The following is a 27,000-nucleotide window of genomic DNA, read 5'->3' on the forward strand; positions in this document are numbered from 1 at the left end:
AATGGTTTTTGTCCTAACGCAGGCCGCCGGCTTTACTCCTACTGCTTTACATGCCTCCCTTCTTACCAGCAGGAGAGCTTTGAGTTACCTACAATAGTTAACACACTACATCATACAGCACTTATGACTGCAGATACGAAAACTTTCCACTCTAAATTTTCCCCTTTGTTGAACTTGGAAATGATCACAAATTGGAGAGTTAACTGACTTCGTCAACATAGTTTGAGGAATTTCAGAGGCCTTTTAGGGTCAACACCTGCTTTAATTTTTGTGTTTATGTCCCAGTTTACAGGAAGAGGACAACGAGCTCAGCGCTTTACAACAGCTCCCTGTAAAGGAACTGGAGAAAAATATTCAGCAAACAATGATTTGAGCAGAAAAATTAACATTTGAACATTAACGCTTGAATAAACCTAATAGCTGTAAATATTAATTGTTGTTGTTTATTTCTTACTTTAGAGCCATTAAGACCTGATTGGTCTGCATGTTATCATCCTTCATATTGCTTGTATTTCTATTTAGATTTACTAATTCGCTTGACTTGCTTTGACCCCCGGCAAACATCTCACAACAGACTTTTTTTTCGTGAGGATGGTTTTGGGTGAAGCTACTTTTCCGACTAATATTTTCTGTTCCAAACCCCCCAAAATATAATTTTGATATTGAACTTCTATAAAAGCAATGAGAGTCACTCTAAGTGTTTTTAGAAATCATAAGCTTTGAAATGGAGATACAACGACACAAAGAATAATTAGTTCTAAACTGAGTTTGGAGTCATGCACATTCTTTAGAACTTGATCCAATCCAAATTCAATGTGGTATTGCTGTTTTCTTGTGTGAAATGCAAATTGTGCACTACAGACCAAGGACAGGCTTTTTTCCTCTGCACTGATCTTTGCTCAAACTTTCTTTCCTTGCATCTCGGTTGCATGTCTCAGATGCTGGACGGCCAAAGGGCCTTTTTGTACACTGTCCTCCGGGATCCTCTTGTCTCTGCAGGCTGGCATGAGACGTTTTTTTCTTTCCGACATTGTCTCCATTTTTGTAGTTGGACTTTGATCAATGTTCCTTTTCAATTTGTCCAACATGTTGACGCTATTCTTTGTTTTCATGGAGCTTTACCGTAATGCTTGGATAACAACAAGTCCTCCCTCTCCTTCCTGCTGGCCTCAGCCTCTTCATCAGCACCTAAAGGAGCGATCGACATACAATCATGTTCGCCCTGGTCTCAATGCGTTCTCAAACATGCATTTCACATTTTGATCACAGTGAAAACTGCATTTAAGAATGGGGTTAAACGGTAATGGAAGGTTTAGAAACCATGCACACACACACACACACACACACACACACACCACACACACACACACACACACACACACACATATATGTATATATAGACATGAAAGCTGTTGTTGCTAATTTGGTTTGCAGCGAGTTGAACTTTAACCTTTACTGCACTGTGTCACATTTGTTATGCTTGATTGAAGTTATCTGGTTATTCGATGCCACAGTCCATTCATAAATCCCATACTCCACCCTCCGAAGGTCACCGTTCCTCGTCTGCTGTCCCTTATCTCTGCTGCTGGAATGCCAATTAGAGACCAGGACAAAAGCGTTCAGTATATAAGGAACAAAGGTTCCATCGTTGCAGACTTATTTATAGCTCTTCAAACCAAGATCAGCAGCTCAGATCACTGAAGAGTTTTAATTGATGCATTTCATTAATTAATGAAATGAAGTTTTTAAATTCTAAGGTTTTATTTCCTATTTTCTTTGTATTACTTGCTAAATTTAGAAATGGATTGGCTGAAAACCTGATGAGGAAGGGAGGAAAGGGGGAAAAACCTTTTCAGGTAACTGTTGTGTTTGTGATGTTGCTCTACAACAGGGACTGTCATTTTTGGGTTTTTTTTTTTTTTTTTTTAAAACCTTCCATCCATGTTACCATGAGTGCTACAAAAGCAATGATACTGATTTAACTATGGGGAAATGAGAGGCTGCCATAATATGTTTAGCGTGCTTTGTTTCCAGCAGACAGGCAGAGCTTTGAAGTGTGAATTGGCACAGCAGGGTATGAGCTTCTGTTAAGGCAAGATGCTAAATACAAGTATGAGAAGGACATGAGGTAGTCTATTACAATACGCAGGCAAAGCCCAGAAAAAAGGCAAATCCAATGATAATGTACATCTGTTCCAGCAAATTTATGAGCTTTGAACATTTTTTCATGTGGGATAAGTGGGTCCTTCTTACACTATCTCAGCACTTCAAAGCAGATTCACATTGGATAATGCAAATGATTGGAATATGTGGGTTCCAGCCTACTCAAGAGCATGAAAAGAAAGAGAGAATTAAAGCTAATTGGCATGGCAGCCTTTCATGTGTGCTGAGAAGGGCAAAAATAAAACTCTTCCATTATTGTTGAGTTCATTTAATTAGGAAACAAGCTGATGATTTGTTAAAGTTCAATAACTCTGACCTCATACTTATATGCTTTAAATGTCATTTTTCACCGTTCCTTTCCTATAAATGATGAAATTGCAGTTATCTGGATAACAGTCTGTGGTTCCTGTCTCAGCTCAGTGGCTGCTGGAACAGGCTATAGCACCCGTCCAGCTGCAAGGGGGGAATTTACAGAGGATAAAAGAAAATGATGGATGGACGGACGGACGGATGGATGGATGGATGGATGGATGGATTATATTACTATTAAACTATAGGCAGAGACTATAAATGTTAATTGTATCACATGAGCAACCTTTGAATTTAACAGTGATATCATCTTCGGTCTTATGTAATTGTAATATGTGCATTTTATTGTGTTTTCTGATTATTAACTCAACCAAGAGACATTTATGACGTTTGGTTGAAACAAGACTTCTGAATTTGTTCAGAATGGTAAAGCATCATTTTTACAAACTGGTTTTACATTTGCCTTTTTAATTTTAGATGTTCTTTTTGAAGGTAATATGACACAACAGCAATTATAACAGTGAAAACACAAAGTTGAGGGAGCCTAAAGTCTTTCTTGAGCGGCATAGCTATTGTGAAGGTTCCGTCTAGACTTCTAGACAGGGACTACAGACTTATAGAGATAGCAGATGAATAAAATAAGGTTCCAGAAAGTTGCATTGGTTTTTAATGGATCATTGGAGCTCTTTCTTTCTGCAACATGAAAGGAAGCCGGAGCGCTTTGATGTGGCAGCATGCTGTTTAAGGTACAGAGTGAATGGAGAGATGTCAAGCTGCAAGGTGCCTCTGTAGTTTATGTTGAGTGCTGCAGAGAGGCTGCAGATGAAAGGAGCAAACAGAGTTTGATAATGAATGTCCAACAAGTCAGACCCATCCCAGCCCAGTGGGGTGCCAGCACTAACCTTCAGCACAGGCACCCCAAACTTTGGGCACTGAACCTCTGAGAGGTGGATCTCTCAGAGCTGAACTTTAATGTGTCAGACAACTAAATGCTGATGTGGTTTCCTTAAAGGGATGAAAACAACTTCTTTTCTGCAAAATCTAATTTCTAATTATATGGTAGTTGACAGTGAAATCTTCTTCAACTCAAATCAGATTCTAAATGTCGTTGGCCTGACTGTCTTAGAAAATACTTTCTTTAGAATGCATTCCCACAATCATATAGGTGACTATTCTTTTTTACCAACATTTACCCAACTTTTTAGCTAGTTTTCCATGATTCTCAACACTCTTCTTGGTTATAAAGCTGAGCTGTGAGTGCCGGGGAGGCGTCAGTTAAGGCTGAAACTTTGATTTCCCCAAATCTGTGAAAAATGTAATGACTTGACTTCTGGGAGTTCTGAGGTCCTGGAAAACTACTTAGCACACATTTGCATGTGTGCATACACAGTCCATCAGAGCACCTGGACAAACGCTGACCACATGCACTTTTGATGCCTGTGCAGAAAGAGGGACGGGCTACAGCTCTGAAACAACCAGAGCCAAAGTTTTCCACCTGTGCTGATGGAGGATCCAAGAGACAGAAACTGATGTTTTAAGGAGTTTGAAAGCTGACATGAGAGGGCCGCTTTATGTGGAGCCAGACAGCTGTTTAAAGGTGGACACAGAGCTGAAATGACTCCACACGGACCAAAGCTGTGGCTGAAGGAATAGATTCTCATAATCATATTTTCCCTCAATAATCTCTAACCCCACTTTGAAGAATATTTACCTACATAATTGTTTCTTGGGATTTCTTGACAGAAACATTTGAAAACGTGTCTTGAAGAGGCACTGCTTCCCGTTTGAACCACAGCTGTGCAAAAACCTCCAAACATCTGCATGTGACACTTCTTCAATCATTTTCATTTAAACTATTTTTGTTAATTATCTAAGAAAACTGAAGATAACCCTGCCGTGCGACAGATCATCCAAACATTCCTCAGCAGATGAAAAGCAACTCAGATTTCATCAAGCACTTTATTTGTTGCCGTTCCAAGATAATTAGCTACAGTCTCAGCCAAAATGATCGGAGAAATGCATTTTCTTGGCCAAAAAATTAATAGACTGCAAACAGATGGAGTTAGAGCAACAGTCTCACTTTTATTACGCAGTGTTAAGAAATCTGTAACACAGAGGACAGAAACCCTGGAAGATGCCTTTAGGGATTATATCTGCATTTTTGGTTTTGTTCAACATTCTATTGACAGAGTGGTACCTTCTTTCTCATCCCTCTAAACCTGCGTGGACCCCCTACTGTGGTTTGGATGATTGAACTCCACATTTTTGTATATGGCTGACAGATAACTCTGCAGTACACTCCCCTTGGTGAAGTCGCCTGTTTCTCAGGCAAGAAGAGTGAAAAGAGGAAACTTTCTTTTGAAAAGTTTTCTTCCTGTTGGTCTTTGATTACACCTACCTTTGAAGATTTTCTCCCACAGGAAACAGAGAAGAAGCACAATAAACTAATCACGGTCCTCTGGGGGTGTCTGCAAAGGAAAAAAGATGTGTGAATGTTCAAACTATCTTTCTTGTATATCGTTTTCATCAGAGGCCATTTGATGGCAACCCTGCAGATTCACAGCAGCTACAATAAATAAACGTTTTTGTCATCACATAATCACCATTACAATATTTAAATTAGCACATTTTACATTTCTGTGCATAAAAAAACAACTTGAAAAGGAATGCTAAACATACAAATAGAAACATAGAGAGGAACGAAGAATCCTGGGAGAATGGAAGCACCCGAACAGAACCTTTATTGTACAATAGTTCCATCAAGTGGTTGCATTTCTAAATTACAACCACTTTGGAACGTTGGCGCCAGATATTTTGTATGACCGACTTTACACCTGATTCTTGTGCTACAATAGTTTTTGCAAAAAAAAGTCAAACCCTGATACCCTGAAAGAGGAAGGAACAAATGTGGCAAATCACAAAGCCGGGAAACCTTTACTGGGTTGTAAAAGGGAACCAAACTGTTTTGTAAAGGCTTACGCTCATGTAGAATGGTGTTGGCATTTGTAGCAACATGCTGGAAGAACATGTTTCGGTTTCAGTAATGGAATGAGGAAGAGCAAGGTCCTGTCTAGCAAAATGACTGAAGGCAGCTTCGTGTGCGGAGAATTAAATGTGAGTAAAATGATTTCAGACTATACGTCTGTCAATCACATTCCTTTGTAGGTAAATTCCCTTAGTTCTTGTGTTGTCATAGATTGGCTAACGGGGTTTCATTTTTCAAAACAAACAAGTTCCATGTGTGGACACCTATTAGACAAGATCTGTTGAGGTTTACCAATGACTGTGACTCGATATGTGTGTAGCAGGTGTACAGGTGAAGCCCTCACTGTATGGGAATGGGAAAAGCATGCGTGTCCAGGATCTTGTGCTGAATCAGCGGACAGAAATACTCAGAGTGCTGTGCAGCAGCGGCTCTGCGGAGCCGGTGGAACATGTTACAGACATACTGCTGTCCCAGGGGGAACTCACATGGGAGGACTACCAGAGCATTCATGTATCAGGAAGACCATTGTACACAAATGCCAGACAGCTGCTGGACGTTGTGTACCTGAAGGGTGAGAGTAGTTGCGGGCTTTTCCTCGAGGCTCTCAAAAAGGTCCTGCCTGAGGAGCAACCTGCTGGCTTCTCATTTCCGGATCACTGGTCGGACCCAGAAGTGAGAGAAGAATGCCAAAACACATTTTGCCAAACTCTTCTGACTCAAAGACCAAGCCTGGTCAGCACTCTACAACACTGTGTTGATGGTGCATTAGAAGCTCTTCTCACATCAGCACACTTCACCTCAGCCGACTGTGAAGGAATCCGTCTGCCATTACGCACACCCTCCCAGCAGGTACAGGACAACAGGAAATTGGGCTTCATGTCACTTTTGAGCGAACAACTTACTATTATTAGTCTTTTCAGTTGCATACGGATGAACCTGATGCATGGCTTCTCCATTTCTCTCAGCAAACCCACAGATGTTTTTTCCCTCAACAAATTTTACCGATAATTTATTTTAGGAACGGGAATGCAGAAACACTTGGTTACATAGTTTCGCTATTCACACTTCAGTCAAACAGATTACTTAACAATGAATATTTTACACAGTGGGCGATATGAGGTATACATTTATAAAGGTATTTTTCTTTCATTTTACTCCATTTTATAACAAATTCTGCATGTGACCTTTCTGAATTCTAACAGGCGAGGTGTTTGCTTGACCATGTCAGAGCTAAAGGAGAAGCAGCTGCTAAGTTCTTATTGGAGTACATTCAGCAAGGAGAGGAATCTGGTTCCATTCTGAACAAGAAGACACAAACTGTCTCCAGAGGTATAACAAACCTGTCATGCAACATTCCTGCATAAAATTTTGAATTTAGGGTCAATTTAATTAGCGGCACCTGCCAATAAAGGGCAATGACCCCTTATCCACTCCCTTGGAGCACTGATGTCTTTCATCTGAAAATGTAAATTATGTAATATACACAGAATTGATCAATGCAAAAATGTAAATGACTACCAGATGTTGAGCAGCCCTCCCTGAGACCCACATAAGGGAAAAGCAGTTAGAAAAGGGATGGATGATAGAATGTTTCTGGACCATGAAGATGCAGCTAAGATAGCTAAAAATAAAATATATATCAGCATCAGTTTTCAGTTTACAGTGACCAGATTTTTTATGTTAATTGTCACGCAGAGTTTTTAAAGTTCCAGAAGAAGCTCAGAAGTTCTTTGTCGGCCCAGTCCTGTTTCCTTAGTACCTATGGAGGGACCAGCCACATGTCTTTGGATGACATCTACACTGATGGCCAGCTAGAACTATCTGAAGTCTGTCCTGATGTCCATGGACCGATAGGGCTGAAGGACATCACTGGGGAGGTTGGTACGATTAATGAGGAGGCGGACACGGTCCTGGTGTCTGGGGAAGCGGGCAGTGGGAAGAGCACCTTACTTCAGAGACTGCACTTGCTCTGGGCTCGGGAAGCTGCCCTCCTGGAATATCTCCTCCTATTTCCATTTAGCTGCCGCCGACTGAACACTGAGCTCAGCGAACTGTCATTTAAAGAACTGCTGTTTCAGCACTGCTGCTGGCCAGACAGAGACCAGGATGAGATTTTTGACTTCATCCAGGACCATCCACACTTGATCCTTTTTACCTTTGACGGCCTGGATGAGCTTAAGCAGAGTTTTTCGGATGAACACAGGCTCTGCTGCCCAACCCAGCGCGCACCAGTTCACGTTCTACTATTTAATTTAATTCAAGGTTCACTACTGAAGGGAGTACGAAAAGTTGTAACGAGTCGCCCAGGTGCCGTGACTCCTGTGTTGAAGAAAAACCTTCGCAAAGAGGTTCTCTTGAAAGGCTTCTCCCCAAGTGGGATTGACTGTTTTGTGAGGAAGCACCACAGCGACCCCACTGTGGCTGCTAAAGTCTTACAATCCTTGCATACAAACACTACCTTGCTGGGTCTGTGCCATAGTCCGGTCCTCTGCTGGATTGTCTCCTGCTGCCACAAAGAGCTTCTGGGCTGCGGCGAGGGCAGCCCACAAACAATCACAGATGTTTACCTCACTATAGTAGAGCACTTTTTCCAGCACCACAGTCCCCTGAGGAGCACTGGAAAAATTAGTTGGCATCGAGAATACTTAGACCCCGTGTTGCGACTAGGCCAGCTTGCCTTTAAGGGGATAGTAAGCACATGTTATATCTTCTCCGATAAGGATCTGGACACATGTGCAATAACAAAAGAGGATCTCAGCCTGGGCTTTCTCATCCAAAGCAAAGATTTGTCTGTGTTTCGCAGCAAATGCTATGAATTCCTTCACGTGACCATGCAGTGTTTCTTCGCTGCCGTCTACGTTGTTGTATCAAAAGATTCGGATCGTTCAACTATCCCTAAACTCTTTGAACTGAAGAACCTGAAGGAAACATCTCTGAGGACTGCATTCTTTAGTGCCTGTCTGCTTTATCAACAAGTTGATGAGCGCTCGTTAGACAAGGATGCAACAGCAGTTGAAACACCAAATCTGCAAATGACAGCCACCTTTGCCTCAGGACTACTGTCCCAGCGTCATCGCAGTCTGTGGCTACACTGCTGCCCAGCTACTGCCATCGATAGGAAGACCAGACAGGTGTCAAAATGTCTGTCCAAAGGCATGCAGAAGCACTTTAAGAGCATCCCCCAACCTGTGGCAGGTGAAAAGAAAAGCATGCATGCAATGCCGGGATTTGTTTGGCTTATTAAATGCATCTATGAGATGCAGGAATGCAGTATTGCCAAAGATGCAATGAGCAAGCTGGAGGTGGATCACTTGAAATTGACCTACTGTAACATCGGTCCTGTGGAGTGCACGGCGCTGGCCTTTGTGCTACAGCATTTGAACAATCCTGTTGGCCTCCAGTTGGACAATAACACTGTGGGTGATGTTGGAGTGGAGCAGCTTCTGCCCTGCATGCACATCTGTCATTCTCTTTAGTAAGTATATCAAGGTTACATTGCTCCACCCGTCCAATTACTAATATTGATCCAACTTTTAATATTTGCTGCAGAGGGGAGAAACACATTATAAATAAATGTATTTGGTTTTAATTAGCCTCAGGAACAACAACATTACAGATGAAGGAATCCATAAACTGATTGCCAAAAGTATCCAGTGTGACAACTTTCATAAAATTGCGTGAGTACCGTCATAAATGCTATGTTTTGACATTTGATTGATTTATTTGGTTTAAATATAAGTATTGTGTTTCTCTGTAGTCTCTTCAACAACAGGCTAACAGATGCTTGCACACAGGACTTTTCTCTCCTTCTGAAGACCAAGCAGGATTTCATTTCTCTGCGGTCAGAACAACTCAAGAACATTCTTTAAAATTAGAACAGATACTGGCAAGAAGCTGTAGTAAATGCTCAATTTATTTTGTATAAAACTAACAGCATTTTTTTTAACAGTCTTGGCAACAATAATATAACGGCAGAAGGAGCAAAGCAGCTGGCAGAGGGACTGAGAGTGAACAAGTCGCTGAAGTTTTTAGGGTAAAACCTACCTACAGCAGTCCAGACATCTTATTGTTCCTGCATTTGGCACAAATAGGTTTTCATCATTTGGTTTTTCCAGGCTTTGGGGTAACAGCATCGGTGATGCAGGAGCTGAAGCTCTTGCGAGTGCACTGGAGGGCAACACAACTCTTGTGTGGCTGAGGTAATGTTTGCCTCAGTAGTGGTACAAAAGTCAACGCAAATTATTTTATGATTATGTCAATCTTTTATGCAATCACAGCTTGGTTGGTAATGGTATTGGTAGTGCCGGAGCATGTGCCCTATCCAAAGTTGTCAAGAACAATGTTTCTCTTGAGGAGCTTTGGTGAGGATTGGAAATATTTTGTTTTTTGACATGATGCATTTATATTGACCCCTTTGGCATTATTCAGAACTGGCTCTCCCTTATATCTCTTAAAAAAGGTTGACAGAGAATTGCATAACGAGAATGGGAGTGGAATGTCTGATTGAAGCCTTACAGCACAACGCTAATGTGAAATCGATATGGTACGTGCATACAATAAGGAACATAAATTGTCTTGTTCTTTTCTAATCTTGGATACGTCGGTTAGATGTCTGCATCCTGGATTTAGGACAGTGTTGTTGTGTATTAAAATAATAGGGCCAAGAAAACCTGTGTTGGTTGCTGCATTTGAAATGTTGGTATTGGTAAATTTGGCTTTAGAGTTTGACTTTATTTCCAAACAGGATGTGAAGTTTGACTGAATTTGTTCACTTAATTTCAGGCTGAGAAACAATGACCTCCGTTTGGAGGAGGTTGAGGAGATGGCCCAGCGTGAATCAAGACTGCTCTTCTGATTTGGAAATTTATTCTAACTTGGTCTTCTTTATGACATAAAATATCATAACTGCCAAAATGTCCTATCAGGGTCTGTCCAAATAAACAAAATATGCCTTTTGCCTTGTGTTTGATAAATATAGATGGAATGGACCATAAATTTCCCCGTGTGGGACAAATAAAGGAAATCTGAATCTGAAGACATCACTTCATACATATTCCTGTTGAAAAACAAATTCTAGTATCATCACTGATCAATCAATCATCAATATATTCTAAAAAATATGTAAAAACAAGTGTTTTGTTTCAACTGGAAGTCAGTTTAATATTTCCAAAGTGGGGTCTGTCTACGATTGTCCTCACAGTTTTACTACGGTATTAACTAAATGCTACGCTTCAACCTAACTATGTCCTCCGCCACTCTTGGGAAAACCCCTTTGTTTGGTTACGAACGCAGCGAGAGAGCCAATAGGAACTTGAGAACGAACCGCATGACCAATGTCTGTCAGAGCACGCCATGATGTCATACATTAACTTTCGCGAGGTCGTCTACTGTGAATAATATATCTATTAGCTGTGGCGGCACGCTGCATATTTCAAACATTTTTTTTCTATGGAGACGGGAAGTATCTAAATGTTGAAAACGTACCGTCGTAGGTGGCGGTCCTCTGCCTGCCTGTATGCTATTGTACAGCTCGAGTCGCTAGGCTAACTTTAGCCTGATAGCAGCGGTGGCTAACCATTGAGCTAATCGGTTACAGCGGGAGGAAACTAACGCAAGCTTGCTTTCTGGAGCCTGTGTCAAACTAACTGGGATGGGTTTATGAAATGACAGTCATCTGCTATAACTAAACTGGTGCGTATGGAAGATTTTCTCCGCAAATTAGCGCTTGAATTGAATGGTGCATTTTAGCTGTCAGCGTCCTAGCCACTTGACAGCGTTTGCTTGGTGACGCTGCTCTGGTTGTCAGGGCAAATATCATTAGATTGCCCTCAATGACGCTGACATAATGATCAGAAAATGTTATATTTGTTACTTTTTACTGTGAGCTACGCATTGGATTCTATACTTTTATGTAGAGTGGCGACAGGTTGGAACAAATGAGTTAAAATTGTGTTAAGGGGCTTGTCCCATTAGTCATGTCGGATGTTGATCTGAGGTGTGATGAGGGGAAATCCACTGGATGCGAAGGTTGCTCACCATCTATTTCGAGTTCATTCATCTTAATAGATCTAAGTAGGCGTTTTAAAAACCTGACTGGGCACCTCAGACAAGATAATACTGCCTAGAAACAATAAAGCACAAAAAGGGACACTGGTCTGTTAATATAGAGGATAAGTTGTTTTCCCTCATTTGAATTTGTGTTTGAGTCTTATCTGCAGTAATTTGTAATCTGTAGCTGTGTAGTCATGGCTGTTTGCTTTCCTATTTGCATATTCATCATTTCTCAATCGACTGATTTCCGTTTCTAATGTAAAGTAGTGTAGTTTGTGACGGTACCCTGCTGTGTAATGTAAATGACTCTTGTACTTCATGTATTAAGTAACATTTTTAGCATACAGAATAGATCACATTTCACAGTTCTCACATTGAATCGCTTTTATCTCTATGCATTCTCATATACTGTAGTTTCAAATTATTTGCACATCATTAGATGTTGATTGAGGTGTGTCATATTTTCTGGAACCATCAGGGTTGTTCAGTGAATCCTCAGCCTAAAGCTTTTGAGCAAAAGGTATGATTCCTCTTCTAGTAAAAGGATGTTCTCTTCAGGAGCTCTACCAGTTTTAGTGCAAATTGTATTTGGTATACTTTTGTCCGAAGGTATTTATTTTGTGTGTGAAATTGTTCTTCGTGTGGACATGTCTTTCTTTGTCTTACAGAGCAGTGGTCAAACTTCCCTTGATGGTGGATGTCCTGCTTAGCATGCAGCCATGAGCTCTGCCCTGTGGAGCCAGGAGAAGCCCAGTGGTGGCTTCAGGGACGACTGGCGCTTTTACATGGTCGTAAAGGAGTGTACAGTTGAGAAGCCTTCCCAGAAAACCCTGAGGATCCCGCGTGGTAGTCTCGGTCAGGCTTGCCAGGAGCGCAACAGCCTAGGACGAACGCTAACCCCGTGTAAGGGAAAGAAAAGCCTCCGCATTCTGGACCAGACCAATGTGGTGCTGAGCCTGGATGAGCGGGACGTGCTGGAGCTGGATGAGAATCTTGCAGAGCTGCTGTTTCCCATTACCAACTGTGAGGAGCGATATGCTCTGCTCTGCAACAAGTCAAGATTAGACCGTGTGCGGGATATTGACTGTGGATCGAAGGTGCGTGTCCAGCTGCGCTCCGGGGATGAGCCTCTTCCTGGTGTGGTCCGCTTCAAGGGCTCACTGCTCCCAGACAGAGCTCTGGCTGGAATCTGGTTTGGAGTAGAGTTGCTGGTGAGATTACATTTTATTTTTCATTCTCTCCTCTCCTTTGCCTACATGCTACTTGCTTATCAGCATTATAGATTTTTTTCCCCTAAGGAAATTGAAACAAAAATCCAACGACCGATTTTATTAAACATGAGATTAGGAGGCCTGGTGGTTAGTGCTATTGCGTCACGACAAGAAGTCTCCAGGTTTACTCCCCTGGGGGCAGGGGCTTTTGTGAAAAGGGAAATGAGTGATTGAATGGTTGTTTGTATGTCAGTCCTGCGATGACTTTGTGAATACATGAATCGTCAAATAATTTCTGAAGATTATAATAAGGGGACGTTCACGACAGGATGTCATTCTCTTCCAAATTCTCTGTGCATATTAATGTAAATATACTTATTTTATTTGTAACCATTTCACTTTTGATAATAAAAATCAGGTTAACAACAATAAAGAGTTAAAAAGTAGATTTGGGGGTAATATTCTTAATAGTATTATTATTGATATTCTTGGTAATTTTCTCCTGTTAGACTTTTTGTTCTGTCTGAGTTAGCTCCGTGGTTATCTTAGAGTTGACTGAATCAAAGCTGCAGTGTTCGACTCACCTGAGAGTAGACAACACAGACTAGAGTGTTATGTACGGCCCACCAAGTACAAGAATACACACAGGTCTGTTCAGTGTGAGAAGATTTGATTTCTGGTTATAATGGTTTTCAAATACTATTATCTCTGCTGATGTATAACGGTCAAATATGTAACCTATGTATATGTTTAATGAATGATATTATTTGACAGATTTGCTCTTTCACCGCTGAATGCTGAAAATTTTGGTATAGAACATTGTTGACCCTCTCCCTTGCTCTTATTTCCATTTTACAGGAAGAGGGCAGAGGCCAAGGCTTCACGGAGGGCTCCTATCAGGGTCGGCAACTGTTCCGCTGCGAGGATGAGTGTGGAGTGTTTGTGGCACTGGATAAACTCGAACTTTGGGAGGATGATGATGATGAAGTCTTGGGTGAGCTGGAGGTCGATCATCTCAGTCTGGTGGAAGAGGACCAGGAGTTTCGTCCTCTGGAGATCAACTCTCGGGTCATCGTCCAAACCAGGGAAGGACCAGAAAGGGGCACCGTCATTTTCTGTGACCTTTTGCCAGGCAATGAGAGCCTCGGCTACTATGTGGGTGTTGACATGGTAAGAAAAACTCCCCCAGAACACATAAGCTAAAAATACACTCAAGATGAGTTCATTAGTTTTCATTCTGGAAAGATAGATATCTAACAGGAAGTAGGATGTTGATTCACAGATTAACAAAGTTAATCATCTGAAATTCCCTTGCTCGGTTTCACATCTCAGCTCTACAGCACAGTATTTCAGTACGAGTCTGTACGTCATGGCTTTGAATGTGAATGGCCATTTTCGCTGTTGTGACCACTGAATGTTGAACAAACATGTGTTGTTGCTTGTGATCGTAGCAGCTGGTATCTATGACTACTGTTGTCAGGCGGGAGTTGGATTGTAGTCATAGTGCAACACATAACTGAAGCTTTTGACTGTTGATCGTTAGCAGCAGCTCTAACAGCAGCGGCGGCCCACACAGCGCATCTGAGCCACCCACACAAAGACAAGGCAGTCACGCGGGGAGTATGGTAAAGACTTAGTGCTGTATGACCCAACAGCATGGCATTGGGCCAGGAGGCAGCTAAGGAGAGCCCGCTGCTCTGCCTCACTCTGCATCCAGCCTCGCCCTGCCTTCGGTAGCAAGTGGTGCTCGTTGTCGCTCTTATTTTAGATTATTAAGTGCAGAATCTTGGCTTTCAAACAGTAAAGAAAGAAGGACATGTTCCTGCTTAGCTTAGAAAGTACAAATCTCAGGAGCCAGAATTTGATTGTTTAAGAGCTAATGAGGGAGGAGGAGACGGAGGATTCACAGCGCAGGGGATCAATTCTAAGCATCGCTTTACAACAAAAAATATTCACAACACACAAGAAGATCCGGAGGGAAGGAGTCGTGTTGGTCCAGCTTGGCTACTTCAGATCGTAAAGGATAACTTGGACATCATGTCTCTTTCAGGACAATCCTATAGGGGACTGGAATGGTGTGTTTGACGGGAAGCTGCTTTGTAATTTTGCCAGTTTGGAACACACTCGACTTGTCCCAATCTGTGACGTAATGCCAGGTAAGTTACCCAGTTACTTTTAGTGCTTATTTGACTCATTCAGATGTCCTTTCCTTTCACTGAGCTTCCTCTGAGGACTCTGACTTTCTGTGTTGCTTGCAGTGGGAACAGAGAGTCTTTGTGTACAATGCTGTTTTGTCTTTGAAAATCAGCTGAGATACTTGGGTTCTTTGTGTCCACTTTCGCATACTGATGTGTTTATTTATGCTGCTGCTGGCTTCAGACACTTTGGACTGACATTTACAGCAGGTCAAAGAATTGAATCCTCAATTTTTTCTTTAATATTTAAGTTCTTTAATATTACAGCACCAGTCAACAGTCATGTTTTACCGTTGTTATATAGTTTAGAATCCTCCCTTCCATACAAAATATGCTTTCTTGTGTTTTTAAAATATATATCATATGTAAAATTTAATATATACACTTATAAATTGTGGTTTTATGGTTGACATACCAGATATCTGTAGTCCACAAAGGGTCCATTGCAGGTTTTTAACCTTAAACTCACTCTCATTTCCCATCTAGTCTGACATGCACCTAGAGGGATGTCCACATTTTGTCAAACATAATGTATTTGTTAGTCACAAGCAGTTTCTTATTTCAAAAATATTACAAAAATATATTACTCCACAGACCCTGTTGTGAGTGGTTCTGTGTAAAAATGTTCACTTTTAATTTCAGCTTTTTAACATGGAAGAAATGTATCATTCTTATATCATTTGTGCAGAATATTCCATGCAGGACCAAAGGCTGCAAAAGCACAGTTTTGCCCAAAGAGGCAACAACACCGAGAAGTCGTCCTCTGGCCAAAGCAAACCAAAGAGCAAAGGTAACAGGATGCTGCCAGGATACAGTAATGCACCCACAGCTCATTGCTGCCAAAGTTGCCTGGTTGTCATTTCACAAATCAAATAATTTAGATTGAATTGTATCTTTGAGACCATTTGCTGGTGAATGAAGTATTTTCTTTGTCTTACTGACTTACTAACAGCAGGGAATGTACATAAGTCAATAAGAAGCAATAACATCATCTGTAATGTTTCTGGGGAGGGCACTCTTAGCAGATAAACCCCATTCGCTACAAAGTTAGAGAACTTTTTACAGCATTGCACCGATACGAAGCCACTGTCTTCCTCTCAGACTATTTATAAACGGGGAAACGTGACTGTTGCTGCATTTATTTCCAGCTTTTTTGTTTTCTTGTACTTGTGTTATCTACAGGATTAGGTCACCAGAGCGGCAGTAGAAGCAAGTCTGAATTTTACTATACTTTAAATGGCAGCTCTGTTGATCCCCCAGTCCAGTCCAAATCCAAAAGCACATGGTACATTGATGAAGGTAAACCATGGGTACTCGTGGGACATCAGCCATCTTACTGGCAAGCTCCTGTTTACAAGTGTCCAAAAACCGGCACATGATTGAGCGTAGGTGTGTTTAGATCTTGGCACAGTTGTTAGTGGGAACATACTGTATTTCGTCCACTTGTTACTAAATAATTTTTCAGGATTTTATTCAGTCGACTCAGTGTTTCTTATCATAATAACTCGAACACTGCTGTGACGACAGTCTTTCATAATTTCAGTATCGCGTCAGTTAACCAGCTCAGTGTAACAGAGCTGCAGTACCGTCGGCTGTCTGCACCTCACTGGCTAATATAAGAAGCACCACCAACACAGCTGATTTGATCTGTGTAGAAAATAGATTTCCAGTAGGTTACAGGAGACAATACAGTTGGATGTTGTACAGGCAAGAAGTATTGATTGTTTTCTTGACATTTAGATTTTGATAAACACTGATTCATTCCAAAGATGAACTTCATAGACAGTCTATTACATTTATGCTCTGAGGAATATTGAGAAATAGAATGCCATAAATAGGATGCCATGAAACAAACTTTTGTTTAAACACAGATACAGCAAAGCCGTTGATGTGAAATGATCAGAAACCCTCAATTGCGATGGAGTCAGAATGCAAGTGGACGAAAAAGAGGTTCCATTCTGTAAAGATTTACTTCATATCTAGCGTACCATGCTCAGCCATCACATTGTAACTACTGACAAGTGATGTTCTTTTAGCACCAGCTTGAAGAGTCCAAGATGGGGTGGCATCTTTAAAAAGCCAGAGCTTCATTGGTGGCAGAAAGCTGCAGTATTTGAGGGAGGTGGTTATAATGTTGTGGCTGAGAGCTGGATGTGGATTGTGTATTATAATTACTAAAATCTGAGCCTCAACTCTACCCCAGAGGGGAGCTAAGTGGCAACCAGTGCTGTAGCAGGCTTCAAGTATGAGTGAGAGGACTCAGTAGTTGCAGTAGCTTGCCTTAAAGATCTTTTCATTAGTCTTGTCTTTACACACCATTCTTTCACCTGCACGGAGCAGTTGGTGTTTTGATGGCTTTTAATAATGCAGAATGTGGCACGTGGCTCCATTTATGGTTTTAGAAGATGATGTGATGATTTCATGACCACTAAAAATTCCATTAATACTGTCTGCACCCAGAAGTCCAGCTCTCTCTGTCTCTGTCTCTGTCTGGCTCCAGTTCCTACCCTTTTTTCTAGACGTTGTGGTGTGGCCTCTCTACTTCAGGCTTCCCACACCGATGCTTAAAGGAGAACTCTAACTGAACCAGGCCTCTTATTCTGACCATCAAGCCTAGAAAAGCTGACAGAAGTGTTATTTAAAAGCCACAGCGTTACTAAAAGCCTTTGTTTCTGTGTCAGATCGACTGGTTCAGTCAGCAGTTGTTTTTAAAATATATATCTTTAAAGGGAGGGGTCCCTTTAAAGGGATATGGGGTGTCGGGCCCGCTGATACGGGCTGTCCGCTCCCTGTACGATCGGTGCCAGAGTTTGGTTCGAATTGCTGGCAGTAAGTCGAACTCGTTTCCGGTGAGGGTTGGCCTCCGCCAGGGCTGCCCTTTGTCACTGATTCTGTTCATAATTTTTATGGACAGAATTTCTAGGTGCAGTCATGGTGTTGAGGGCGTCCAGTTGGTGACCTCATCAGGATCAGGTCTCTGCTTTTTTGCAGATGATGTGGTCCTGTTGGCGTCATCAGCCTGTGACCTCCAACTATCACTGGATCGGTTCGCCGCCGCATGTGAAGCGGCTGGGATGAAAAATCAGCACCTCCAAATCCGAGGCCATGGTTCTCAACCGGAAAAAGGTGGAGTGCCTTCTCCGGGTAAAGGAGGAGATCCTGCCCCAAGTGGAGGAGTTTAAGTACCTCGGGGTCTTGTTCACGAGTGGGGGAAGAATGGAGCGGGAGATCGACAGGCGGATTGGTGCGGTGTCAGCAGTAATGCGGACTCTGCACCGGTCCGTAGTGGTGAAGAGAGAGCTGAGCCGAAAGGCGAAGCTCTCGATTTACCGGTCGATCTTCGTTCCTACCCTCACCTATGGTCATGAGCTTTGGGTAATGACCGAAAGAACAAGATCACGGGTACAAGCGGCTGAAATGAGCTTCCTCCGTAGGGTGGCTGGGCTCTCCCTTAGAGATAGGGTGAGAAGCTCTGCCATCCGGAGAGCTCGGAGTAGAGCCGCTGCTCCTCCGCGTTGAGAGTAGCCAGATGAGGTGGCTGGGCATCTAGTCAGGATGCCCCCTGGACGCCTCCCTGGTGAGGTGTTCAGGGCATGTCCCTCCGTAGGAGACCCCCGGGAGACCCAGGACACGTTGGAGAGACTATGTCTCTCGACTGGCCTGGGAACGCCTGGGGATCCCTCCGGATGAGCTGGAGGAGGTAGCTGGGGAGAGGGAAGTCTGGGCTTCTCTCCTTAGGCTGCTGCCCCCGCGACCCGACCCCGGATAAGCGGTAGAGGATGGATGGATCTTTAAAGGGTGTTATATACAAGAAAACAACAATATTTAACCATGATGTTGCTGATCTATTATTGATGGTTTTGTTTTGCTCCCTCACTATTCTTGTATCAGCATTGACTTTGCCAAAGAAGAAACAAGCTGCCTCAATTCCTGGTTTAGTGTTGACGCATGAACCGGCCGACGTGCTGTTCACTCATCCTGTTTTCATCTTCCTCAGGGGTCACTTCAGTCATTCACTGTGTAGTGATGGGATGTTTTTGTCTGTCACTACCGTCATCACAGAATGATTTAAGCCTTTGTTGGTTTTTTTGCGGTGTGACAGTTTGCATCTGAATTTGATTTTTTTCTGATCGTAAATATGAACGGATTGTATATCATTATTGAAAATGCATTGCCATTGATACCAGTCCAGCTGTTATTTTGACTAATAAAAGTCCTAAATGCTCTAAATTTCACTTTTGGGTTTTCTCTAAGCTGCAAACATCTGATGAATCCATCACTATAGCCAGTCCAGCTCAGTCCCTCTGTTTATGCTCATCCTGAAGCTCTTTGCTCTGTGTTTTCTTATCTTCAGTTGGGGAGGATCCTGCCAAGTCCCTCACTGAGACACCCCCCGACTTTAACCAGTCCCCCCCACCCTCCAGAGCCCCGCCTCCTGCCTCATTGCCCAGTGACAACAAGTTTCACTCTTTGCCCTTCAGCCTGAACCGGAAGCCCGGGCCCATTGACAGCATGAGTCATGGGCCGCTGTCCCTGTCTGTACAGTCGGTGATGGGAGAGCAGCCTGAGCCCACATCACCTGCTGCACCTCCCTCACCTCGGCCTCCAACGCCTCCCAGAGGACAGCTGGGACTAGAGGTGGGCTCACTGGTGGAGGTGAAGGAGAATCCACCGCTCTGCGGTGTCATCCGCTGGGTCGGGCTGCCTCCGGGCCTGCTGGAGCCTCTGGCTGGGCTGGAGCTGGTGAGACAACACAGCTGTGAAAAACCTGAATATTCTCAGATTTCAGCAGGGGAAATGAATCAAACTGTTTTGGAATAAGCAGTAGCTTGCCAAGTAGCTTTAAAACAATTTTCATGATATTTGATCAGATCAGCCTGAGCTACAAATACGGTTGCTCCAGCTAGAAAGTAGAATTATTAATGAATTGCACAACCTGAAATGATTTAAAGATGTCTTGCAGGAGGATGAGTGCCCCGGATGCACCGACGGGACATTCAAAGGAACTCGGTACTTCACCTGTCCACCCAAAAAAGCTCTGTTTGTGAAGCTCAAGTGCTGCCGTCCTGACTCCCGTTTCCCGTCGCTGCATCACTCCTCTAACCCCATAGAGCGATGCAACTCTATTGGTGAGTTTTTAAGAGGGATAATTAAAGGTATGAAATGATAAGGGTCCAAAACATGAGCATTATACTTGTGCTTGTGGATATACATGAGCAGCATTTGGAGGCTACCTGAGTGAAGTGGTGCACGAGAACACACCTCCTCGCACAGAGAACGATGGTCTGGACGTCATGGTGGGAAAAAAGAAAGGCATCCAGGGCCACTACAACTCCTGCTACCTAGATTCTACCCTTTTCTGGTTAGTGCAGTTTAACAGTTTCACTACAGATTGATGTTCACACTGTTTAACTTAGAGGCAAAGGTTTACTAGAAAGCTGTTTTGACACTCTGGCCTTTCCTTAACAACAGGGGTTCACCCTGCTGGTGAAGCCATCATCCATTAAACATTATAGTTTAAAATGTCTTTTTTTGAGTCAAGAGCAGTTTGATGTCCAGCATCTTCCCTTTTGGTCGTCATAAAGAAGAAATTCGACCTTCCTGACAGTTCAAAGGCGCAGCTTTCATAAGGAAGAGATCAGAAAATGCCATCGTAGATCATCAGTGTACCAGAGTGTAACACAGTTTTTTCTCCTCAGCTTGTTCTCATTCAGCTCTGTGCTTGACACCGTTCTGCTGAGACCACGCTCAAAGACTGATGTGGAATATTACAGAGAGACCCAAGAGCTGCTGCGCACTGAGATAGTCAACCCTCTGCGCATGTAAGTCTTAATCCTTTTGTTGGCATGCTTCAACACAAAGTTATTATTTTCCAATAAGGAAAATAAGAAGTTGTTTGTTCATGATTGCTTATTTCTCAAGTAAACATGTAGATTCATGTAAAAATATAACGGTATCATTTGTAGTGTGACCTGAATAAAATATAATGCAAAAACCAGAGCTTGTGGAGGTCCTTGTTGCAGCTTAACTAGCTGCTTGCCTCCTCTGTCCTGCAGACATGGGTATGTTTGTGCCACTAAAGTGATGAAGCTCAGGAGGATCCTGGAGAAAGTTGAAGCTGCCTCTGGATTCACCTCTGAAGAGAAAGGTAGGACAGTGGCAGAATGGCTTGGAATTCTTATAATTGTCATGGGTGAACAGTTTATTAGCATTGTTCCACTGCCTTCAAAATCAACAATGCTGTCTATGATTATTTGTATTTGGCAGTGTAGGTACATGTATATTTCTTCATATCTCATTTGTTCTGCAGACCCAGAAGAGTTCCTCAATATACTTTTCCATCACATATTGAGGGTGGACCCTTTGCTGAAGTTAAGGTAATGGCTGGTTGTCTTTTGCAAACAAACATTTAAATCTCTCTTTTGGATGTAGTGTAAAATGCACAAAGAATTAAGTACCAGTTTTTCTATGTAAAGTGAGCAATTACCAAACGTTTTACTCAAATATGGAACGTTAGAACTAGACAGTCTTGGGACTCCCTGTCTCTGTGCTAAGCCTCAGCATCGCACTATTAGCATGTCTGAAACTACGTTATGCACAGTAAGCCATGAATAAAGTTTCATTTGTGCTGGTAGATGCAGTGAAAGCATGAAGATTTAACCATTGTGGTTTCTGCTCACATTGCAAAAACCCCCTTTAGCTCCTTTCTTGGATGATATGCTGCTGTTGACAAATTTGGTGAATATTTCCATTGAGTCTTAAATTTGAGAGTTAAGATTGTAACATCATCTGACCAAAAAAACCCAAAATACTTAAATGAATCGATTTTTGTGTGACATTTAACATAAAGCTCTATAATGGACAGAATACTGTAGGTTTGTTATATACACTTTGTCCCTGTGAACAACAGTAATGCATTTGATCTTTTTTGGCTTCAGGTCAGCAGGACAGAAGGTTCAGGACTGTTACTTTTACCAAATTTTCATGGACAAAAAGGACAAGGTTGGAGTTCCCACCATACAGCAGCTCCTGGAGTGGTCTTTCATCAACAGTGACCTAAAGTTTGCAGAGGTGCATTTATGAAGTTTGCTGAATTTTATCATCAGTCAACTCAAGCAAAGAGTGACACGTGGTTGTATTCTGATTTTAATGGTTACAAATGATGCATTTCCCAGGTTATTGGCCTTGTTCATGTTCATCTTTCCCACCTGGGATTAATGGGCATTTGGCTGTGCCTGACTCATGGAAGCTTGTCATTATTCTGCATACCTTTTGACTGTGAGCATCTTTGCTGTGCCGCATGTTGTTCGAGTTGCTCCCCCTTGTGGTGTTTACTTAAACCTGCAACTCACTGACTTTGATGCAAAATGCACGAGCATGTTTGGCTGCATCTAAAACAAATTGGAAGCACATCACTTTAAGGCAGGAAGAACACGCACAGGTGGTGTCGTGGATCATCCAGTGATCCAATGACTGTGGCAGTAAGAGGCCAGCAGAGATATCAGTGCGACGATGCCGTTTCACATGTCCTGAAGATGAGACGGCTCATCTTTCACAGCTAAGCTGGTCTTCAGCTTTTTCTTCAATACATCAACACGTTTCAGAGAACCTATCCTGTGTCTATTTATATGTATGGGATTCTTCAGTGTTTTGGATGTGAAAAGCGTCACATCCAACCTTTGTTGGGTCTCATTATTTCCTGTGAGCTCCACATGGCTATTGTCACCTTACCGCGCGTATTTTGTTTCTCTCCCCTTCGCCTCCCTCCAGGCTCCCTCCTGCCTGATCATTCAGATGCCCCGCTTTGGCAAGGACTTCAAAATGTTCAACAAGATTTTTCCATCCCTGGAGTTGGACATCACAGATCTTCTTGAAGACAGTGAGTTGGAGTTGGAATATATTGGAGCACAAGACCTTAATGTGTGTCACTTCTGCTCTGCTCAGATGGAGGGCTACTGGCACAATAAGGCTGTGTTGTCTTCTGTGCAGCTCCAAGAGAATGCCGAATCTGCGGAGGCCTGGCTCTCTACGAGTGTAGAGACTGTTATGAGGACGGGGACATCACCGCTGGCAAGATTAAACAATTCTGTGAAAAGTGCAATATACAGGTAAACAAGGGAGGACAATCTTCACTGAGCTGTTTTCAGTTCAAGAAAAAGACTGAGACAGATTTCTCCACGTGGGGGCGCCAAATCCAAAGAAATGATACATTGGTGCAAGGGTTCTTTACTGATGTCCTGCTCATTGGTAATTTAACAGTTGCCACTAATTCTACTCGGCACTACAAAATTCTGAGTTTGCTTCGTTTTATATTCTGTGTTTATTATATTTTGCATAAAACATGTTGAGGATGGGCTGATGTTCCTGCTTGTCCTGATGCAGGTTCACCTCCATCCGAGGAGGAAATCCCATCGGCACAGTAAGCTGTGTGTCCCCAAGGAGTTGCAAGATGGTACGGGGCGGCAGAGCAGCTTTCCCCGCCAGAGGATGGAGCTGTTTGCAGTGCTGTGCATTGAAACAAGTCACTACGTGGCCTTTGTCAAGTACGGCAGCGCGGATTCTGCCTGGCTCTTCTTCGACAGCATGGCTGACAGAGACGGTGTGTATCTTCGATGACATCAAGCCTGCGTAGGAAATATAAGTTTTGATCCCAGCTGGGATGTCAGGAAGGCGGGAAATTCTTTTTTTAATCACAAACATAGTGGGCATAATGTTGATTAGCTGCCGTAAAGAAGCACTGATTCTAACTGAAGTTTGGTTTTGTCGTCGTGTGTGTGAGACTTTATTCATTTCCTGTCACATGAAATATGTATGGATTTTCTTAACTAACATAAAGTGCCAAAAATGATCCAGTGTCCTTTCTTCAGCTATATATTATGAGCACATTTGCTTTGTGTTTAATTAACTCAATGACCAGAAATTTGGTGTTTCCCATTTCTGAATATCAGAATTAATGTGCAGTTATTTGATTAGGTTTAATTTTTTTCTGTATTATTTTGTTGGTCAGAATAATATTGTTGACTGTTGACCATTTTATTTTGATGTACACACATAAGTGACAAAAAAAAAAAGGTATAGAAGTATGGAGAAAAAAAAGACGATTGTTTTCTCTAATAGTGCTTGTGGCTTTGCAGGTGGGCAGAATGGCTTCAACATCCCGCAGGTGTCCCCCTGTCCAGAGGTGGAGGCCTACCTAAAAATGACACCAGAGGAGCTGCACACTCTGGATCCTAAAAGCATCCAGGGTCAGGCACGACGCCTGCTGTGTGACGCCTACATGTGCATGTACCAGAGCCCGACCATGAGCCTGTACAAGTAAAACCCCAAGCCGCTTCTCAGCCGCACACCTTCCCCTCTGCCAGGGCAGGAGCATTTTCAAAAAGACAAAAAATAATAGAAGAAAAGGCTGAAGGGTTGTTCTCTGGCATTGACCCTGTCCACCTCGTCTCTCCTCGGTGTCCGTCCATCTCTGCACATTGGAGAAGGGGAGGGGGGGCAGGAGGAGGAGTGTATTTGCACTGTGCGTTATTTGAAGTGTCGTGTTCTTCTTGTAGTTGTATGTAGCTTCCCTGTGTCTCACAGCTGAGGGCTGCTGGAGGAGGACCAAGACCTTATGAAGGTTTCCTCCCTACTCAGAGAGGAAGGGAGAGCTGGGAGAAGGACAACAAGTAGAAGACGTGCAGCGCTATAAGGAGGACCTCGGACACCTCATTTACCTTGAGAAAAGAGGAGTCCTGCTATTCTTAATCACTGTAAACGAAGGGAGCTTTTCATAACGCTGCAGTTAAGAAGTACAGCGGAGTGCAAATCCTCATCCAAGCTGTGTGTACTGTTCTCAAACCTTGTGTACAAAATCTCTTGGTAGCATAGATTTCTCAAGGTAGTAACATCAGCAGTATCAGTGTCGACCTACTGTGCAGTTGCGATAAGACCACAGTATTCTGCTGTCTGTGAAACAGTTGGCATATCACCCCCCTACACCCCCATTGCACTGTGTAAATGTCTTTAACTGTATAAGTTCTGCAGAAACAGATGTAGCCATTGTAAAAGTCTCACATTTTACTGCATACTTGCTCAACTAATGCTGCACTTTTTGTTCCGGCCTCAAATGGAACTATCACGAATCATTTAGGGCCCCCCCCCCCCCCATCCCATCTCTCCCCACCCCACCCCCACTACTTCCCTCCTTTGGAAGTCACAGCAAGTGCTAATTTGTTGGTAGGGAGACCGAAGAGTTTTGTTACAGAATACAAATGTGTCTCTCCTCTGTAGCCGTAAAGAGCGCTCTGCATTGCTAATGCACGCGAGATGCCAGATAATGCGTGAAGGGAGGCTCGTACAATGGCTCCTGTTGTGGAGCCAGTTCGGTGGAGCGGTCCATGCATTCATCGGCTCGGCGGGGTGAGATACGCAGATAGGTCTGGCGCTTTTAAGCAAGTGGGGTTTGAAGATTTTTACATGCAGTATTTTTTAAGTTAAATCTCTCTTTTTTTAATGCTTTTGAAGGTTTTTTCTCTACCCCTCGCCTGTGAGCATTGACCCTCTGCCTTCTCTGACGATGTCTCCCACCCGGCATCAGATAACAGTTGTGATTAGATTATTTATTGCGTTCTAACTGCTTCAGGTCAGCCCTTTTGAAATGCTGTATGCACAGCATGGCTGTACATGAGGATGACGTCTCCCACCAACTACTGAGTGTCAGGGAGGCAACCAGTGTGGACTCAAAGGGAAGGAAGGAGGCACAGGGCTGGTTACCTTGGGATATGGGGTCTGTATTTAAAGAAGAAAAATACTTAAAAAGAAGCTTGATAACGTGTTTTCTCGGGATTGAGTCGAGATCCAAAGTGTTCGTTTCTGTTTGTTACACAAATCTGAATAAAACTCGTAAAACTGGCAGCATTGGGTTCCGATATTGAATCAGAAGGTTTTCTGAATTGGTTTCGTTTTGCTGCAGTCGTCTCCACTGATCCTGACAGGAGGGCGTCCTGCCTGCCTGAACTCTTCTCTGCACTGCTGGAGCCCGTTCACTCCGAGAGAAGCCTCAGGACAGAAGTCGGACAGAATTCCAGTTTTATTTTCTGTCGCATCTGTACAGTATAAAAATGTAACTGTTGGGAAAATAATGTCAGTGATGTTCCTGTAAATGTTCGAATAAAGTCCATTTTGAAGGGAAAACGTTCTGACCTGAGTGGTGTCAGGGTCCAGGTGAGACCGGAATTGGTTTCATTTCTAACTTTAAATGCGAAAAAAACTGTTTGTAAAGCATTTTGTTAAATGCTGAGTTTTATTATATATAAAAATGGAATTAAATATATTATCAGGCTTAGTGTCCTATTGATTGTGATGCCAAATGAGGTTGAATAATTAATCTAAAATATACATATATTCATTAAAGTTAAGATTTCTTTTTGATTTGGCTGCAAATGCTAAATTTCATAATTTCCATCACATTCATTTTTATTCAAACAGATTACAAGATCAATAAATAAATACAGAATGACAGCTGTGTTAGTTACTGTAAATCCAGGCTTTATGGTGTGTTTTTCGGTGTTTGGGATGTACGTTATCCAGAGCTGATCCTACTCTGATAGGATTACAATGATCAAGCCCAATTGAAGCTCATGACACAGCGATCATCTGCTGCCTTGTAAACATGCAACAACAGACCATTGTTGGTTTTTGTTGTTTCTGTTCACGGCGGGATGAGAGCGATTACAGTCAGCCTGGTTTGACCACTTGCTTGGCTTCTTCTATCTGCCTGTACCTTCAGATTAAATCCACATCCAGTGACCCAATTCCTTGGAGAAGCTCTGATGAAACGATACTCTTGGATAAATCACCCCCCCCCCCACACACACACACACACCCCACCACCACCCCTGGGACCACCTCCTCCTTGCTCCACACCTCACTCCATTTAGTTTTCAGTGGAACTTGCGGCCAGCTCAGCAGGCTGACTTCAGAAGTGCCAGATAAGTATTTGTCAACACAACAGCTGGCCCACAATGCCCTCTTGTAGCTTTATGCCACAGCATATGCCAGCAGCTCGTAGTATGTGGTAATTTAGCCGGGGTTGGTTCTGCAC

The 27,000-nt window shown here is 42.8% G+C and overlaps 2 protein-coding genes across 5 annotated transcripts; both read left to right on the forward strand.

Annotated features, from left to right (window-relative positions):
• The first annotated feature begins 5,389 nt into the window (after positions 1–5,389).
• On the forward strand, positions 5,390–10,491 carry nod2 (nucleotide-binding oligomerization domain containing 2). Of its 2 annotated transcripts, none has more exons than XM_057012428.1 (11): positions 5,390–5,586; positions 5,778–6,307; positions 6,661–6,787; positions 7,154–8,933; positions 9,052–9,135; positions 9,216–9,299; positions 9,408–9,491; positions 9,574–9,657; positions 9,736–9,819; positions 9,918–10,001; positions 10,241–10,491. In XM_057012428.1, the coding sequence occupies exons 2-11, from the start codon at positions 5,822–5,824 to the stop codon at positions 10,311–10,313; spliced, it is 2,970 nt and encodes a 989-aa protein (XP_056868408.1). In that variant the 5' UTR covers positions 5,390–5,586; positions 5,778–5,821; the 3' UTR covers positions 10,314–10,491. The 2 variants fall into 2 exon arrangements, with proteins under 2 accessions (XP_056868408.1, XP_056868414.1); XM_057012434.1 differs by having other exon boundaries at positions 5,781–6,307.
• Positions 10,492–10,788: 297 nt separating this feature from the next.
• Positions 10,789–26,090, forward strand: cylda (cylindromatosis (turban tumor syndrome), a). 3 transcript variants are annotated; one of them, XM_057012456.1, is made up of 18 exons: positions 10,789–11,149; positions 11,988–12,029; positions 12,178–12,720; positions 13,579–13,890; positions 14,771–14,876; positions 15,604–15,705; positions 16,098–16,214; positions 19,270–19,658; positions 19,879–20,044; positions 20,136–20,277; positions 20,615–20,737; positions 20,972–21,063; positions 21,226–21,292; positions 21,854–21,986; positions 22,686–22,794; positions 22,905–23,023; positions 23,298–23,514; positions 24,050–26,090. In XM_057012456.1, exons 3-18 carry the CDS (start codon positions 12,229–12,231, stop codon positions 24,232–24,234), a joined length of 2,871 nt encoding a protein of 956 aa, XP_056868436.1. In that variant the 5' UTR covers positions 10,789–11,149; positions 11,988–12,029; positions 12,178–12,228; the 3' UTR covers positions 24,235–26,090. The 3 variants fall into 3 exon arrangements, with proteins under 3 accessions (XP_056868436.1, XP_056868426.1, XP_056868447.1); XM_057012446.1 differs by lacking the exon at positions 11,988–12,029; XM_057012467.1 differs by lacking the exons at positions 11,988–12,029; positions 16,098–16,214 and having other exon boundaries at positions 10,790–11,149.
• Positions 26,091–27,000: the final 910 nt, after the last annotated feature.

This window comes from Takifugu flavidus, chromosome 2 (assembly GCF_003711565.1).
Source record: "Takifugu flavidus isolate HTHZ2018 chromosome 2, ASM371156v2, whole genome shotgun sequence".
Taxonomy (NCBI): Eukaryota; Metazoa; Chordata; class Actinopteri; order Tetraodontiformes; family Tetraodontidae; genus Takifugu; species Takifugu flavidus.

Bases quoted from the DNA above. Each gene is read 5' to 3' on its own strand.
- cylda (XM_057012456.1), top strand. From the start codon at position 12,229: ATGAGCTCTGCCCTGTGGAGCCAGGAGAAGCCCAGTGGTGGCTTCAGG. The intron at 16,215-19,269 runs GTAAACCATGGG...TCTTATCTTCAG, and splicing joins CACATGGTACATTGATGAAG to TTGGGGAGGATCCTGCCAAG. The intron at 21,064-21,225 runs GTAGGACAGTGG...TTTGTTCTGCAG, and splicing joins ATTCACCTCTGAAGAGAAAG to ACCCAGAAGAGTTCCTCAAT.
- nod2 (XM_057012428.1), top strand. From the start codon at position 5,822: ATGCGTGTCCAGGATCTTGTGCTGAATCAGCGGACAGAAATACTCAGA. The intron at 9,492-9,573 runs GTAAAACCTACC...TGGTTTTTCCAG, and splicing joins AAGTCGCTGAAGTTTTTAGG to GCTTTGGGGTAACAGCATCG. The intron at 9,658-9,735 runs GTAATGTTTGCC...ATGCAATCACAG, and splicing joins ACAACTCTTGTGTGGCTGAG to CTTGGTTGGTAATGGTATTG.